Here is a 19,738-nt window from a genome sequence, read left to right as displayed (position 1 = left end):
TGACCGGAAGTCCCCCTTGTAGATATATAAAAAAATCTCCCAATCCATCCCCACCTGTTAGAAATTAACTGGAATGGCCTATTGTACACAAACTGCACATTTATTGGTTAATCAGTTGATCAAGTGATCGGCGTACTAATGCAAAATGGTGGAGGTAACAAACGAAAGTAGAATGTCGCATTGAAAAGTCAAAATTGTGGTAAAAAAAAGTTATTTTTGACAATTTTAAACATAGTAAATCAACAGTACTTACTTCCGGTATTTCATACACACAGGTTGTCGTCCAAGTAGGCTATCAAAATGATCAAGCAACCACCCGGTTTAATAAAGTGAATCCGGGTCCGTTCGCGCCCATTCACGTTCGCACCCCATCACATGTACATTTGCCCCCTTTCACTTTCGCACCCTACACGTTTGCGCCCACTTTTGATTGGTTTTGTCAAGGATTTGTATAGTTACTTAGGCAGCAACCATTTGATTTTCTGGGGGGGGGGGGGGGGGGGGCTATGGTTTTTTTTTCTGTACAAACTTTTTTTTTCGCCTGTGGCGAAAAACAATCTATTTTTTTCGCGACAAGTCGAAAACAATTTTTTTCTTTCAATTTTAGCATTACATATAGTGGCAGTTGAGGGTGAAACAAACAATTTTTTTTTCTCAGAATCAAAAACAAATTATTTTTTTTTTCTCCAAGAACTGGAAACAAACTTTTTTTTCCAAAAAAAAACATAGCCCCTCCCCCCCCCCCCCCAGAAAATCAAATGGTTGCTGCCTTACTGTCTTACTATACAAATCCTTGGTTTTGTGTTAATAACTTTGTAATCAAGTTTTGGCAAGAGTACATGTGTATTCCTATAAAGACAATAATAGTGCATTGACTTGACATATCAAGGATAATATGAGGAAGGCGCTACTTTTAATGCCAGCTTTATACTAAGACTATACTACAGGGACTAAACTTAACATTCGCCCAGTCGCCCATGGCGACCAGATTTTCGGCTGGGCGAATATATTTAGACATCCTGATCGCCCAGCTGGCGACTGTAAAAAATTTGAAGTAAATCCCATTTTGTACCCCCCCCCTCCCCGCGATATTAAAGAAGACTGTTCCCAAAAGGAAACCTGTTTTGTCTTTTCAAAGCGATATAGTAATATAAAATATTTCCGAAAACCAGTAGGTTCTTTCTAATAACCAGTAAACCCATTCGAACAGATAGATGTCTTCTATCTGAAGTGACGATATGTCATATACCTTCTTCAATCAGTATGTTTTTCTTAACTCTGCTAAATTTTCTACGATTATTTCATTATTGAATAGTGTTTTCTTCTAAACTTCAATAGGCATCGCGAAAGGGATGTTTTATAATTGTCCTCTGAGTTATCACAAGCCTGTGTTAGACGGTAATAAAATTAACGGTACCAATTTTCTTGCACCAGATGCGCATTTCGACAATACATGTCTCTTCAGTGATGATCGTGGCAAAAATATTTGAAAGCTTATATAAAAGATGAAGAATGGTAACTTGTCCCTGAATCGTTATTTACAAAAAAATACTTAATAATGTAAAAACGAAACGCAACCTTTTAGTCTCATAAATAAATATCCCAATATCAAGTTTGATATCCAATCTTCAATTTAAACTTATTGCAAAATATGTTTTGATCAACACTATTAGAGGATGGCTTGGATTGAAATAGTATTTATTGAAAAAGAAACCCAGCCATATCCCCAGGTCAACAGGAAGTTGAAAAACATTGATGGGAGGCAATTTTGGCAGGAAATAACTATTGTCAAATCTTATAATACATTTCTGGTGGCAATAATTTAAATATTATAAGCTTTATTAAAAAAACTGTTTTGTTTCATACCATGAACATACATTTAAAGAAGAATCAGAGAAATTTGTATTTAAACAAGACTGTACTTCCTGTTTTACTTCTTGTATTTAAGATCCTCCTTACATTGGGGGCACTTATAAAATGCTTTTAATTTTAACAATTATGGAGAAAAAAAGCAACAGTTCTAAGCTTCTGCAACAGTGCAATATATGAAATTTATGTATTGTTGCATCAAAATAATATAATCCTCTCCCGTCTCACCTGTTTTACTTATAAAACTCCTTACTTAGGAGCACTAGCACCCTTCTGTCCTGAGATTCCAGCTGGAACACTGTTAGTAAGTATATAAAAAGTTATTTTCAGTTTTATTTTTATTTAGTCTTTTTGTATAAAGATTGGTTGGGCTCCTAAAATTTCAACTAGGTCTCCGGAAAAAAAATATCTTAGGGGCCCAGCTGGCCCTTAGACAAAAACAGTAAAGTTTAGTACCTGTACTATATCCTATATATTGATTGGTTGTTGGTTGTTTAACGTCCAGTGGCAAATATTTCATGCATTTTCAGGACGAATGCCCCAGGCTACATTAACATACCTCTTATATATCCTGAGTTGGTACAATTTTAACCGCCATCTGTGCAAATGCCATATTGCATGGATTTTCTTTAATAACCCGCCAAAGTTAAGTGTTCCCCATATGAGTAACCTTCCGGTTTCCCAGATGAGTAACAACTGATCATATGAGTAACAGTCCTTGAAATGGTGGGTTATCCCCAACCTGTTTATTGGGAAAGAGGGTAGGCAGGGGTAAGATTAAATTTTCTGTCTTTATATAGTATAATATGATCAACAACTATCAGATTTACCCACCCAATGACAAGGATTATTTACAAAGAAAGTTTACTTTCGATTTCATATACTTCACAGGCAAGATGTCTTCTTTCTTATTCTTAATCTTTATCCAATTCAAGCTCAAATATGAAAAATCTACCAAATATGCCGAAAAATAACACTTTTCAGATGGTTTTAGTCAAAAATTAAAGTGGCCGCATCCAAGTTCATCGACAACCTTTGTATGTACTATCATCAAGTACAACTTAGCTTTCCGGAGCATCTAAGATCACCCCTAGTTTTTGGTGGGGTTCGTGTTGTTTATTCTTTAGTTTTCTATGTTGTGTCATGTGTGCTGTTGTTTGTTTGTCTTTTTCATTTTTAGCCATGGCGTTGTCAGTTTGCTTTAGATTTATGAGTTTGACTGTCCCTTTGGTATCTTTCGTCCCTCTTTTACATTTCAATATCAAGGATGAACACAAATGCGGCCACCTTCGTTTTACATAGAAACCGTCTAAAATTTAACTAAATGCTAGAATTGTGGAGATTTTAGTTATTTAGCATGACTTATTCTTAATGGTGCTACTACCCGATATATGTGCATTGTAATGTCAACAACAGCCCATATTTATGTAGCAGAAGTATTCTTCTGTCCAATAAATAACTAAAAGTTTACATTTTAACAATTTTGTAAAACTTCTATATTTTGGGGCCAAAAAGGGGTCTTACTGGACCTACTCCTTTGAAACCCAAACAGGACACAATATATACAACCAGCACCATGAGCACCCTGTTTTGGAGGTAAATACACAAGCGTGTCATATTGAATCAGCGAATTCCTCAGTTAAATCTTGTTTAAGTTTTAATTATCGTAAGCATCAAATTCTTTTGAGTTTTATATATCAAGCATTGTCAAGTGCAACCAATGCATCCACATATTTCCATATGCACATGTTTGTCTACACTCACAGTAATATTAAAATCTTGAGACGTAGACAAATCCATTTTAGCCAAAAGGTCCAGATGAACCCTAAAAATGTTAATAAGACTAAAAATGAATACTATAGTAAACATTATTTGAATTTTGGTATCAAATTAGATTACATGTACCATTAATCATGTTAATGGTTGTATTAAAACAAAAAATTTAAATTCAAATAAACGTAATAAATATTGAAATATTAATCACCAATCCTTCTGAGAACATTTATTTCATCTCCGCTCCTTTGTTCTACCAGGGATGCTCTGAGCCATACACCACAGTTATAAAAAAGAAGATGTGGTATTTTTGCCAATGAGACAACTATCCACAAAAGACCAAAATGACACAGACATTAACAACTATAGGTCACTGTACGGCCTTCAACAATGAGCAAAGCCCATACCGCATAGTCAGCTATAAAAGGCCCCGATAAGACAATGTAAAACAATTCAAACGAGAAAACTAATGGCCTTATTTATGTAAAAAAAGAACGAAAAACAAATATGTAACACATAAACAAACGACAACCACTGAATTACAGGCTCCTGACTTGGGGCAGGCACATACATAAATAATGTGGCGGGGTTAAACATGTTAGCGGGATCCCAACCCTCCCCCTAACCTGGGACAGTGGTAAAACAGTACAACATAAGAACGAACTATAAAAATCAATTGAAAATGGCTTAACTCATCAGATGGACAAATATACAAGTGGACACAGTTATACTTGTTATACTCATATAAAAAAGAAGATGGGGTATGATTGCCAATGAGACAACTGTCCACAAGAGACCAAAATGACACAGACATTAAACGACTATAGGTCACCGTACTGCCTTCAACAATGAGCAAAGCCATAGTTTCTATTTCTGAAACAAGGGTTAATTACATGAATCTATGGTTACAAACAGTAACAATGGATTGTGACCACAGGATATGACGAGTTCATAACAATAGAAATTGACTATTTTTTTCATAGCATGAACATAAGAAATTACTTATAATGTTCACTACAAGATGTTTCTATATATATGTCGTGTACAAGTTGCGATTTTGTACAGGTTATAACATGTACAAAAATATTGTACATGTTATAACTTGTATAATGCAAAAATACAAGTTATAACATGTACAAAAGTACCTCATACATGTTATAACCTGTACAAAATATTGCTTAAAAATGGTTTTAACTTGTACAAAATCGAAAAATAAGGATATTTTTCTATTATCGCAACAGATGATATTGACCTCAATAACATTTTCATAACTTTTGTATTATTCCTTCATGTTAGTGCGTTTTGTCCTTTTTTGATACAGTTAATGTCTAGGGGTATTACGAAGCATTCCTAAGACCTGTCATAAGATATATCTTAGGACATGTCTTATGATCCTCTTATGACTATCTATGGACATATCTTTATTTGATGAATTATAATTGTGAGTGTCCACTTTGAAGGCAATAGTAAACATGGTAAAATACTTTCTTTCTAGTTGACACTAAAAGACATAAGAGGATAGCCAGGATAGATGTGTCTACAAATAAAATTGGGAATTGAAATGGGGTATGTGTCTCAAAGACAACAACCCGCCCATGGAGCAGACAACATCTAAAGGCCACAAATACATGCTTTCAAAGTAGAGGATATATATTTAAAACATCAAAATGACATTCGCCTCATGCAATGATCTTATAGTTTATAAACAAAAATTGAGTTATAAATTTACATAAGTCATGCTGAAGGCCAAAAATGTTGAAGAGTAGATCCAAAGATATTGATAATGAAGCGTGGTCCAATGAAAACTATTTCAGCTCTCTTGCTTTTACAGAGTAAGCATATAAGACATTGTTTTAGTCTTTGCATGCTATAAAAACGAGAGGGAGGAGTATTTCCCAAAATTATTAGGAATCGTTCTTAAACTTTTTGGAAGAATTTAGTTACTAGTATCTAATGTATAATTGTCATTGAGGAATGCAAGCTTTTAGTAAATAGTTTCACACTTATTTAAGCCATGATGGAATGCATAAAACATACAATTACATGAAAACACATTTTGCCAACATAAGTCATGAAACATATATTTCTGAAACTTTGTGATCATTGTCCTCTACAAAAAAAAAGACACGTTCTGGCCTATTTATTGTTGTTCTTTATGCATTGGTGAATTTAAATGTATATTTTACTTCATTAAGATTTATTTTAAATTTTGTACAAGTTAAAACCAATTTTAAGCAATATTTTGTACAGGTTATAACATGTATGAGGTACTTTTGTACATGTTATAACTTGTATTTTTGCATTATACAAGTTATAACATGTACAATATTTTTGTACATGTTATAACCTGTACAAAATCGCAACTTGTACACGACATATATATATATTAAAAAAACACATTTTATGAAATTCGTGTAGCGAAAAATAAAATTGAGCATTTATTTCAATTAAAAATAATCCTTTAAATATTCCCTTTGTTTGAAGGTAAAAATTTTGATACCAGTAATATGTCTCTATTCTAAAGCTTTGATCTTGAAAGAAAACGGTGATTTTAACTCCCAGTAAATAAACTCATCATAGATACCAGGACTAAATTTTGTATATGTATACGCCGATGATATTGGAACATGTCTTTTTTGGCTTCTGTTTATTTGGCTAGAACGTTTGTTTTCTATTTGATATCAGATTTCATATATAGATACAAGACGATGTGATATGAGTGCCAATGAGACAACTCTCCATCCAATAAAGTTTTATATTATTATTTGATCAATAACATCACGCGCCTTATGTTCTCAGGATCAAAACAAGGAGATTTGGTTTGGGACAATATTATCAACCTAATTAACAAAAGTATAACTACGGTTTATAACATACATAAAGGGGAGCAACTTTCTCACAAGCAGGCAATACATTGCCGTAAGATATATGGATGCATGGTATGCACACAAGCACATAAACAATGTTTTTCTACATTTTGACTTTACGAGTAAAAAAAATAACCGATATGAAAATAAGGTAATATATAGCTTTAAGGTTTATTTGGACTCTTCGACTAAAGTGAATGCATTTTCATCTCAGAATTTACTCTGAGTACAGACAAACCTAAGTGGAAAATGTTAAAGCGTAGCATGCTCTATACAATGTATAAAGAAAATTAAAATATGTGTTTCTCTTTTTTAAAATTTAGAATTAAACTGTAATTTGCAGTGCATTCAGTGGCATTATTTTCATTCCTCCAGAAGGTGCCAAAATGAACAAAATTGTGGAAAGAGGTTTCAGAACTTCTCCATTAGTAATACTTTAAGTGAACTCTATTGATTGAGAGGGACAATAGAGGGACAATAATCTGAACTTTGTACCTGAATGGATTATATCAAGTGAGACACAACTGTTTGTTTATTTCACTATCTTCTGTAGGGACGAATAAAAGTACAAAGCACAATTCAGCTTACTTTTAGATATTATAAACCATAAAATGCATTTGAATTTTATATATCTAGGGCATCCTTTATGTACAGGTAAGTTTGTACTCAGAGTAAATTTTTAGTTAAAAATGCAGTCATTTTAGACAAAGGGTCCACATGAACCTTAAGCACTCTCAAGGCTATTTTGTGTAGTTATATTATTAGCTCACCTGACCTGAAAGGTCAAGTGAGCTTTTCTCATCACTTGGCGTCCGTCGTCCTGCGTCCGTCGTCTGTCGTCCGTCGTCCGTCGTCCGTAAACTTTTACAAAAATCTTCTCCTCTGAAACTACTGGGCCAAATTCTACCAAACTTGGCCACAATCATCCTTGGGGTATCTAGTTTAAAAAATGTGTGGCGTGACCCGTCAAACCAACCAAGATGGCCGCCATGGCTAAAAATAGAACATAGGGGTAAAATGCAGTTTTTGGCTTATAACTCAAAAACCAAAGCATTTAGAGCAAATCTGACATGGGTAAAATTGTTTATCAGGTCAAGATCTATCTGCCCTGAAATTTTCAGATGAATCTGACAACCGGTTGTTGGGTTGCTGCCCCTGAATTGGTAATTTTAGGGCAATTTTGCTGTTTTTGGTTATTATCTTGAATATTATTATAGATAGAGATAAACTGTAAACAGCAATAATGTTCAGCAAAGTAAGATCTACAAATAAGTCAACATATTTAAAATGGTCAGTTGACCCCTTTAGGAGTTATTGGCCTTTATAGTCAATTTTTAACCATTTTTCGTAAATCTTAGTAATCTTTTACAAAAATCTTCTCCTCTGAAACTACCATGCCAAACTAAACCAAACTTGGCCACAATCATCATTGGGATATCTAGTTAAAAAATGTGTGGCGTGACCCGGCCAACCAACCAAGATGGCCGCCATGGCTAAAAATAGAACATAGGGGTAAAATTCAGTTTTTGGCTTATAACTCAAAAACAAAAGCATTTAGAGCAAATCTGACGTGGGTAAAATTGTTTATTAGGTCAAGATCTATCTGCCCTGAAATTTTCAGATGAATTGGACAACCCATTGTTGGGTTGCTGCCCCTGAATTGGTAATTTTAGGAAAATTTTGCTGTTTTTGGTTATTATCTTGAATATTATTATAGATAGAGATAAACTGTAAACAGCAATAATGTTCAGCAAGGTAAGACCTACAAATAAGTCAACATGACCAAAATTGTCAGTTGACCCCTTAAGGAGTTATTGCCCTTTATAGTAAATTTTTAACAACTTTTCGTCATTTTTTGTAACTTTTCTAAAAATCTTCTTCTCCAAAACTGTTGTGCCAAATTTAACCAAACTTGGCCACAATTATCATTGTGGTTTATAGTTTAAAAAATGTGTCCGATGACCCAGCCTACTAAACAAAATGGCCGACATGGCTAAAATTAGAACATAGTGGTAAAATGCAGTTTTTGCTTTATATCTTTGAAACTAAGACATTTAGGGCAAATCTTTCAACATTTAAATGTCCATCAGAATAAGATATATCCCCTTACAAATTTTGAGTTGAATCGGACAACCGGTTGTTGGGTTGCTGCCCTAAAATTTGTGATTTTAAGGATATTTTGCAGTTTTTGGTTATTATCTTGAATACTATTATAGATAGAGATAAACTGTAAACAGCAATAATGTTCAGCAAAGTAAGATCTACAAATAAGTCAGCATGATCAAAATTGTAAGAGGACCCCTTAAGGAGTTATTGCCCTTTATAGTCCATATTGAACAACTTTTCGTCATTTTTGTAACTTGTATAAAAATCTTTTCTAAAACGACTTGTCCAAATTTAACCAAACTTCGCTACAATCATAATACATTGTACTAGGGTATCTATTTAAAAAAAAAGTGTCTAATGACCCCGCCTACCAACGAAGATGGCCGACATCAGTAAACACATTAACAGGTGAGCGACACAGGCTCTTGAGAGCCTCTAGTTTTTTTACAGGAAGGGATTGACCATAACTGGAGAATGTAATACATTGCAATTGTACAAACGAAGATTTTTAAATGATGGCACCACTTTCGGAAGAAGAAGAGAATTATGTTCGATTAGCTTTGTTATTGAAAGGAGTGGCACCCAGAGCAATTCGTACTTATTTTGACAGAACATTTCCACCTACCTACCTACCTTCAACGCTCAATACTAACTACAATACTCTTGATAACTTGAAATTCAGAAGAGTTTTAAACCAGGCACAGTGGAATTGTTTGTTTCCAACAAATGGTATGTTTAAATTGACTTATAAGGAACACATATATATAGTTTGTATTAAAAACTGTTAATATATATATGAATGCAAAAATCCCAACAACAATCCTATGTTGAATATAAAGTTCATAGTAAAACACAAAAATACTGAGCTCCAAGGAATTTTCAAAAACGGAAAGTTTCTAATAAAATGGCAACATCAGAACACACTAAACCAATGAACAACAACTATCAGTCATTCTGGACGCGGTAAAGACATTTTCTTGTGTACAAAATGGTGGATTTTACATTGGTTTACAGATAGATAAACCTCTAACTTGTATTACAGTTGTATAAAAGTCAATTACATTGACAACCATGTGTGAACAAAACTAACATACATAATAGGTAAAAATGTCAATAACAGGGGTACAGCTGTCAACGTTGTGTTGATATCTTAATCACTATAAAACAAACAGATATAAAAACAAAAAATTACCATAACACAATGGCCGGATGAATAAGTACAAAGCCACGTCACATAAAAAAAGACACGAAAAGGAACACAGACAAAGCCCATTAGAAAAAAACGAAAGACAAAAATACAGAAACTATCATAGACCAAAAACACAAAAAAAAATATACAGAGCCACGTCATATGTAACCAAAACACACAAAAAGGCATACAGAAAAAGCATGTGTGATCAATTTCTTGCCATCAATTCTGCTAAACCCTGGCTAAAGCCATCTTGAACTTACAACTGTGAGATTTTTAATATACGACCGTTTTCCGGACGTATTATGCTACACCTTTGTTTGTCTGTATGTCCATCTGTTGTGTTAGTCTGTCCGTCCGTCATCAACATGTCGGACAATAACTCATAAAATGATTTAACCAATTCATATACAATTTTGGTGAATTGTTTATATCTATTGACATGAGGTCTCTTGATTTTTATAAAAACTTCAAACATTTATAAGGAATAGGATGTTATTCATTAAAAAGGGGAATTTGCTAATTTTTGGGACAATAACTCAAAAATTGCTTTGAGCAATTTACTTAAATCTTTGTGATTGGTTTATGTCTATCAAAATAACCTTCCTTAAGTTGTTTATTTTTATACCGTTTTGATATGACATTGAGGAGTAATGTAATTTTATTCGTTGAAAAAGTGCCGGAGTATCATACACCCAAGGCGCAGTTCTTTATTTCGCTCGTGTTAAAAGGATTGACGCGAGATTGCTGTTAGTCAATCAAAATACTATATAATAATGAAACATACATCTAATGTAATCATTAAATTTTAGCTGGTAATAGACACTACATGTATATTGTGTATTTGTTCAAATATTGTATTTGGTCTATACATGGTATAGAATCATTGAAAAGTGTACATATCTGTAAGCCAATGTACATCTGACTGTTTTTGGTGTTATTTAACAAAATGCCCAATTCTCAATTTTAGGACGATACTAACTGAAGATGTTCAATGGCTAATTGTTTGTAACACGTTTGATGTTATAGGCGTACCTGTTTCTAATTAATTTGATTTTGATACTTTTTGTGTGCATTATTCTAATACTTTGATGTTACAGGTGTACCTGATTCAACAATTTTTGACGTAACATTGATGATTTGCTTGATTAGAAACTTGACATCTATTATTAAGCCAATCAATGGATTTGACAAACTTCCACTACCAGTGGAGACAACTCCAGGAGCTGATCTTGCAAGGATTAAATGGTACAGAAATCAATTAGCTCATCATGATAGTAACAAAATAGCCACTGCTGATTTCAATACAGCATGGAGTAATATATCTGATGTAAGTGTTACATATGTATCAATGATTATAGAATATTGCATGTATTTAAATGATTGTGTACAGAAAATTAAGAACATTGAATACAAGAACAATACAATCATTAAAATTGACAGTAAATCTATTAAAATAGCCAATCCAGGATTGGACATCATATTTTTTTAACTTACCATATCCATGATTTCATACAAGTTTGTGAAAACCACTTCTACAAATTGTGCTCTTGTATTAAACTGCATTTGTTTGACATAAAATCATCAGATAAATGCACAAAAAAGTAAATAAAGTGTAGCAAACTAAAAAAAAATATATATTTCTAATTTCACAAAACTGTAGCATTTTATTTTTCCGTATTTATTGTTCATTGCATGTCTTGAAATCAATTATTTGTCTGTCCTTGACAATGCAAAGCTTGAAGTATTCCAATCCCTCTGAGATTTCGTCAATATCGTTTGCAGGATTCATTTGACTTCCTGCTTCTTTTTTGTATATATTTTTTATCGGTTTTTACTTTTCTAATACTTTGTATCATTTGCTTATTTCTTGGCCAATTAGAATGTGGTTTAACTCAAATTATTAAATTCTTAGGGTTCTTCAATATGCTGAATTTATCTGTGTATTTATGATTATGGCAGCGTCAACAGTTTTGCATAGTTTGTGATTAAATCAGTTTATAGGGAACTACTAAAGGTAAATCAATAATATTTGGTATGCAGTTGTATAATCATTGACACATCTAATTTCCATGGAGATAATTTGATCCTTTGTCTTGGTCTATTCACTTAACATAGTTTACATGTTAAGGTTTGTGATTAGGTTAGTATGGTTAGTTCAAGTGGAACGTCTTATGATAAGGCCAAATAAAAAAAGTATGTGTGGTTCCAGTTAAATCTGAGAAAAAGTTAGGGTAGGTAGGTAGGGATTTTTTTTAATTTTATGTTTTTTTTTACATTGAGTCTATGGGAGCAACATTCTGACTTTAACAGTGCTTAATGAAAAATGACAATAAAATCTTTAGGGTAGGCTATTTTTAAGCTGAAAAAGTAGGGAAGGTAGGGTCACTGGAACCACACATATATTTTTATTTGGCCTAAGTCTATGTATGATATTTGGTAAGCAATTGTATAAGCATTGACACATCTCATGTCAATGGATATTGGTTGGCCATGCTCCCTCATTCATGTTCAATTGACTTTGAAGTACAAATTGCAAAAATGACCAGAAATTTAAAGAATAACAAGAATTTCCATAGGAAAGTCTTCATTCCTGTTTATTTTATTTTCACACAGTCCAACATTGTTTTTTTTCTTCAGTAAAGAGGATTTCATGTGTTTACGTGATGTTATATTAAATATTTATATTATCTCCTTAAAGTAATCATTGTGCGAATGGCTAAAGAATAAAAAGACAAACAATAGTACACAAATCACTTCATAGAAAACTAAAGACTATAAGCACATGAACCCCGACAAAAACTGGGAGATCGCAGATGCTCCGGAAGGTTGAGCAGATCCTGCTTCACATGTAGCACCTGTCGTGTTGCTTATGCTAGTAAAAACCTGGTAACAAGTCTAATTCAGTGGGTAACATTCCTGAAAAAGGGACTGGATTGTAGTTACGACGTTTGGAACATATTTTCTATCATATATATTTGAAACGAATATTCCATAACGATCAACCAACTCGTGATAATCACTTAAGGCAACGTGTACGTAATTACACGCCTCTAGCGGAATAGGGATTAAATAAACTCATCATAGATACCAGGACTAAATTTTGTATATACGCCAGACGCTCGTTTCGTCTACAAAAGACTCATCAATGAACGTTCGTCATTAGTTACGCAAGTTATTTCCCTTACGCCAAGAAAGGACACACGAAAGAGAAACCACATTTTGCGGTCTATCATGAATCCAACAATCACGCCTATATGCTGTCTAAAACCTCATAGAAATTATCTGAATTACTCAAGGTTGCACTTTGTTAAATACAGCTGTTTCTCAAAACACGCCTCTTTTGGGGAGATCTTGATTATTCATAGAAAATTAATTTTGTTTACATACTAGTTTCCAGTTATGCTCTCTATGTTCCATCTCACAGACACATAACTTTGGAATGTTACCAGTAAATAAACATGTGCATATTGTTTACTTTGAAATCTGTGGTAACTTTTCATTCAAGGTAGGGGTACTTAAGAAAATTAGTGTTAGTTTAAACTCTGAAGAAGTTCAGTGCATATAAACGTTGAAAATATGCTGCACAGCCCTATATTTTGACCTTTAAAAACCAGATGCTCCGCAGGGCGCAGCTTTATACGACCGCAGAGGTTGAACCCTGAACGGTTGGGGCAAGTATGGACACAACATTCAAGCTGGATTCAGCTCTAAATTTGGATTGTGATTAAATAGTTGACACAGCATAGGTTTCGGACACAGAATGAATGTGGTCTAATGAACTTAAAATATTTTTTTTGCCTTTGAGCAATTCACTATGATGTTGAATATTAATCCTCTCAAAAAAATGTTTGAAGAAATTTTCTTTTTATTTATGAAATCTGAAATGAGAAAAATTTAACCCCCCACCCCCATTTGTTTTCACATCCCCCTTTCCCTTTTTTCAAAACTGATCTCAATTCAAATTTCTAATGGAGTTTGAAACAATAACTACTCATTTAAATACATCATAAAATATTAAAATGTAAAATAAAGTGCTTGTTATCACTGAATGGTAAAGATTGTTTTAATTTATCAGTTGGTAGAAAAAGTGAATATATGTATATTGTATAAAACAATGATTTAAGTTGATTCAACTACTATTCTGGACAAAGAAAGATAACTCCAATTGAAATATTATTTATATATCTGTATTGTATAAAACAAAGATTTAAGTTGATTCAACTACTATTCTGGACAAAGAAAGATAACTCCAATTGAAATTGAAATTAGATATTTCTTGCTATTGCGCAATACTGAGTAATTGAAAATATTTGCTATTGCACAATACTGTGCAATTGAAAATTTCTTGCTATTGCACAATACTGTGCAATTGAAGATTTCTTGCTATTGGTGAATACTGTGCAATTGAAAATTTCTTGCTATTGCACAAAACTTAATATAATAATTTTGGATCCTGATTTGAACCAACTTGAAAACTAGGCCAACAATCAAAAATCTAAGTACATGTTTAAATTCAGCATATCAAAAAAGCCCAAGAATTCAATTTTTGTTAAAATCAAACTTAGTTTAATTTTGGACCCTTTGGACTTTAATGTAGACCAATTTGATAACGGGACCAAAAATTAAGAATCTACATACACAGTTAGATTCGGCATATCAAAGAACCCCAATTATTCAATTTTTGATGAAATCAAACAAAGTTCAATTTTGGACCCTTTGGGCCCCTTATTCCTAAACTGTTGGGACCAAAACTCCCAAAATCAAACCCAACCTTCCCTTTATGGTCATAAACCTTGTGTTTAAATTTCATAGATTTCTATTTACTTATACTAAAGTTATTGTGCGAAAACCAAGAATAATGCTTATTTGGGCCCTTTTTTGGCCCCTAATTTCTAAACTGTAGGAACCAAAACTCCCAAAATCAATCCCAACCTTCCTTTTGTGGTCATAAACCTTGTGTCAAAATTTCATAGATTTCTATTCACTTAAACTCAAGTTATAGTGCGAAAACCAAGAAAATGCTTATTTGGGCCCTTTTTGGCCCCTAATTCCTAAAATGTTGGGACCAAAACTCCCAAAATCAATCCCAACCTTCCTTTTGTGGTCATAAACCTTGTGTTAAAATTTCATTGATTTCTATTCACTTTTACTAAAGTTAGAGTGCGAAAACAAAGTATTCGCACGACGACGACGCAGGACAAAGCTATGCATTTGCATTATGCAGAGGCTATATTGGTATTGCTCTACGCTAGGTAAACCCGTGTAGCAATACATTATGAATAATCTCTGTGCATTACACGAGTACATTCTTATATAATTTCATTAGGTAAAATTTTAAAGCATCGAACATGATTCATTCTTGTAGGGTCGCCTTTGGTTCATTTTTATATCATTAATTTTACACCAGTTAAATTTAAAGCATTACACTATACCCGTATATACATTGCTAAAGCAATACCCTATGCACAATATTATGTATGTTCCTGTCGTAATTGCACTAGGTACGTAGATCTCAAAAGTATCATATTAGGTGTATGTTTTCATTTTAGATGTACAGATATGAAATATCTGTGACGGGAAGTTATACCAAATACTCTGATCTTTTCTATTTTGTTAAAATGTATAAACAAGTACATCTTTTTAACCTCATTGCGGTCTAAAAAATTCTGAAGATTAAATGAAATAAACACGTTTTAAATTTCAAGCGTCCGAAGCTCTTTTCTGAATTAACCTTGATAAAGAACACTAAAGGTCCAACATTTGAAAGCCACGAATGTATAAGAACCAAGATAGTTAAAGAGCCATAGTATGCATTATGCTTATTGTTTAAATCCTTGTTACCCCAAGGGTGACTGGGGAAACGAAATATGGTCATTTGGTCTTCTCCCGACCACCAGTAAAACGCTTGCTGAAGTGGGGCATCTGTTTGGATGTCTCGTGTAAAGAGAGGGCCACGCTCTTTACACATTAAGAACCCTTGCAACAACTCTTTGAGGGGTCCGTAGGTGGCCTGTTGCACGGCAAAATTTCTGTCCCTATCCAATATACCCCCATTTTCCAGTGGCACTCCAAATTTCCTAGACCATTATCCTGGATGGCTTCTGTTATGTGCAAAACTTCCTATTGTATTTATCATGTTTATTGTTAACTTGTTCTCGTCCTGAACATGCATGAAACATTTGCCACTGTCCGTTAAGCAACCAACAATCAATCAATCAAATTAAATCTGTGTATGTGGATTTTTAACAAATACATGTAATGCCTGGAACAAACAAATATTTTCTTATGTTACTGAAGCTATTCCATTCAGCAAACATTACATCATTCTTTGTCATTTAGTTAGATAAAAGGGAAATTGATCAAGACGGGAAATTTGATAAAAATAAAATATTTTTTGCAGAATTGCGTCACGAGCATGTGTGTCAACAAGAGTAATGAAATAAGTTTATAATGTAGGCTAAATTGTGTGTGCAATTCCTCAGATTATCACCATGCAGAAATGACGAATATGAAAATATGCAGAAAATATGCAGAAACCAGTTGTTGGCATGACACGGGTTATGTTCTTCTCATATATGTTATGATGGTATGATACTAAACCCCTAACGGGAAGGATTGTGCCTGATGTTCATATGATGAAATCATAATCTTTCAGTCAGTTTAATTGAAGTCTGGAGCTGGCATGTCAGTTAACTGCTAGTAGTCTGTTGTTATTTATGTATTATTGTCATTTTGTTTATTTTCTTTGGTTACATCTTCTGACATCAGACTCGGACTTCTCTTGGACTGAATTTTAATGTGCATATTGTTATGCGTTTACTTTTCTACATTGGCTAGAGGTATAGGGGGAGGGTTGAGATCTCACAAACATGTTTAACCCCGCCGCATTTTTGCGCCTGTCCCAAGTCAGGAGCCTCTGGCCTTTGTTAGTCTTGTATTATTTTAATTTTAGTTTCTTGTGTACAATTTGGAAATTAGTATGGCGTTCATTATCACTGAACTAGTATATTTTTGTTTAGAGGCCAGTTTGAGCTCCGGGTGCGGGAATTTCTCGCTACATTGAAGACCTGTTGGTGACCTTCTGCTGCTGTTTTTTTCTATGGTCGGGTTGTTGTTTCTTTGGCACATTCCCCATTTCCACTCTCAATTTTATAGAAATTAGGTCTAATTTTTTAAATACAAACATGCAGAAGTAAGATTGAAAACTAGGTGTATACCGGATCCTAATATTAAAACCAATCAATTGATTCTTACAACACTGTGTTAACCGGGACAAATTCAAACTCGATATTTGATTCATAAAAAATTTAACAATGCATGCAAGCATTAAAAAAGGTGCGGAAACCACTCTTATTTAGAAAAGATTAAGTTAAATTGTTTAAAGATGAAGTTAAATTGTTTAAGTCTACAGTAACTGTCTTTCATTTGCGGTAAATTTAATTACAAACTTACATGTTTTTGCGACAGAAATATTCTTTAAAATTAGTTAGTTTATTTCCTTATCAATTTATAAGGCTAGATGATTTGTAATACATACGAAGATGGGTAATACACACGCACGAAATTACTCCAACATTGTACAGTATAATAGAGTTGCGATGTAGAAGTTGTGGCGACGCTACTGTAGACAATGACGTCGTTGGATAATTTTAATGTTCAGGCCAAAAAAATAAACTTCAACAAGGACTAGCGTAAAAACTAGCACAGTTGCTAAGGACTTTCTTTGCACTGATGGATTAGTCTTTCATGTTTGAATTGTATATCATTTTTGTCGAGCCTGCAACTTTTGTTGCAGAAAGCTCGACATAGGGATAGTGATCCGGCGGCGGCGGCGGCGGCGGCGGTGTTAGCTCACTTCTTAAAAGCTTGATATTTTAGAAGGTGGAAGACCTGGATGCTTCATACTTTGTATATAGATGCTTCATGTTACGAAGTTTCCGTCAGTCACATGTCCAATGTCCTTGACCTCATTTTCATGGTTCAGTGACCACTTGAAAAAAAAGTTCAAATTTTTTGTAATGTTGAATTCTCTCTTATTATAAGTAATAGGATAACTATATTTGATATGTGCGTACCTTGCAAGGTCCTCGTGCCTGTCAGACAGTTTTCACTTGACCTCGACCTCATTTCATGGATCAGTGAACAAGGTTAAGTTTTGGTGGTCAAGTCCATATCTCAGATACTATAAGCAAAAGGGCTAGTATATTCGGTGTATGGAAGGACTGTAAGGTGTACATGTCCAACTGGCAGGTGTCATCTGACCTTGACCTCATTTTTATGGTTCAGTGGTTATAGTTAAATTTTTGTGTTTTGGTCTGTTTTTCTCATACTATATGCAATAGGTCTACTATATTTGTTGTATGGAAATATTTTATGATCTTTATGTCAGTCGCGCAGGTTTTATTTGACCTTGACCTCATTTTCACGGTTCATTGTACAGTGTTAAGTTTTTGTGTTTTGGTCTATTTTTCTTAAACTATAAGTCATGTGTCAACTATATATGTTGTATAGAAGCATTGTTAGCTGTACATGTCTGCCTGGCATGGTTCATCTGACCTTGACCTCATTTTCAAGGTTCATTGGTCTCTGTTAAGTTATCTTGATTAATGTTAAGTTTATGTGACAGTTGTAATAAAGCTTAGCTTTATACTTAGGACTATCAACATAATATATAGAAGGCGAGACATTTCAGCGTGTGCACTCTTGTTTTTTTAAATTCTGTTGACCAACAAAATAGAAAATCTTGATAAATGTAAAGATATCTGCTAATTTTGATGATTTCCCCTATATATCCTTTGTATTTTTTGAGTGTCATGCTGTTAATTTCAACGGCTACCCCCTCTTTTTATTTTATTCTCTGGTGTAACTTTACAAGCAGAATTCATATGTGAAATTTAAAAAAAATCTGTTGTGTAGTTTTATTACATACACTTCGACTTAAGGGACTATCATATTTCAAAATACATAATACATAATTTCAATGATCATGGTCCGTATCAAGGGAAAATTAAGATTTTGGCATATGAAAAATATCCCAAATCGAGCAATGTATAAAATTACAAGTATGTCTCTGTTATAAAAAAATATTAGTGATAGAGTTATACATGTACTAGTTATACAGTTTCAAAACCTATGAATATTTCAAAATACTATGAATGTTCCATCCCATAAATAGATGACCTCAGCTGTATTTGACAAAAATTGTCAGATTTTGGGGTTTCTCAACAATGCACTTCGACTTCGTATTTTAATTTTTTGATTGATGCGTCTCTTTGCATGAGTATTTTGAAGACGAAAGTTACACTCATCTGACAAACACAATACAACTCTGTTATCTATAATGAGTTTGTTTGGTTGAAAAATGACACATGACACATTTTGTAATTACCATGTACATGTTTTTCCTTTTGTCTTTGGATTTCCATACTTTTAGTGACAATTTATGTCACATTCGGCAATAGCTTTATCCTGATGATCAGTCCATCTATGTTGTGTCATGTTTACTATTGTTTTTCTGTGTCTTTTTCATTTTTAGCCATGGCGTTGTCAGTTTGTTTTAGATTTATGAGTTTGACTGTCCCTTTGGTATCTTTTGTCCCTCTTTTGGACAAATACAAATCTACAAAATTTAACCATTAATCTATAGAACAGTTGTAGAACATGTTTTATATCTCTCAATAGATAATAGTTATACATGTACATGTTTGTGTTCTTATATTCTACAATTGCATGCAAGTTAAAATAAAGCTTACATTTACCTGTGTTTTGATGGACTTTGACCATACTGTAAATAGCACCAATGAGTTCAATATTCTTCATGGGTAGTTTTGACACTGTGATTGAAACATGAGAACATTAAGTGCCATTTTCACTGGATAACTCAAACCACATGATAGAATTACCAGTATGTCAGGTACTGTTGACTTTAGCT

The 19,738-nt window shown here is 33.5% G+C and overlaps 1 protein-coding gene across 1 annotated transcript in view; it reads left to right on the top strand.

Moving 5' to 3' along the window:
• The first annotated feature begins 7,266 nt into the window (after window positions 1-7,266).
• LOC143084295 (uncharacterized) overlaps window positions 7,267-19,738 on the top strand; it is a 42,597-nt gene continuing 30,125 nt past the window's right edge. Inside the window, exons 1-2 of the mRNA XM_076260706.1 lie at window positions 7,267-9,344; window positions 10,905-11,134. Of these exons, the coding sequence (XP_076116821.1) occupies window positions 9,128-9,344; window positions 10,905-11,134 (447 nt within the window). The 5' untranslated portion in view covers window positions 7,267-9,127. The remainder of the gene's footprint in view (window positions 9,345-10,904; window positions 11,135-19,738) is intronic.

This window comes from Mytilus galloprovincialis, chromosome 7 (genome assembly GCF_965363235.1).
Source record: "Mytilus galloprovincialis chromosome 7, xbMytGall1.hap1.1, whole genome shotgun sequence".
Classification (NCBI taxonomy): Eukaryota; Metazoa; Mollusca; class Bivalvia; order Mytilida; family Mytilidae; genus Mytilus; species Mytilus galloprovincialis.
This window is presented reverse-complemented; position numbering and strand designations above follow the sequence as displayed.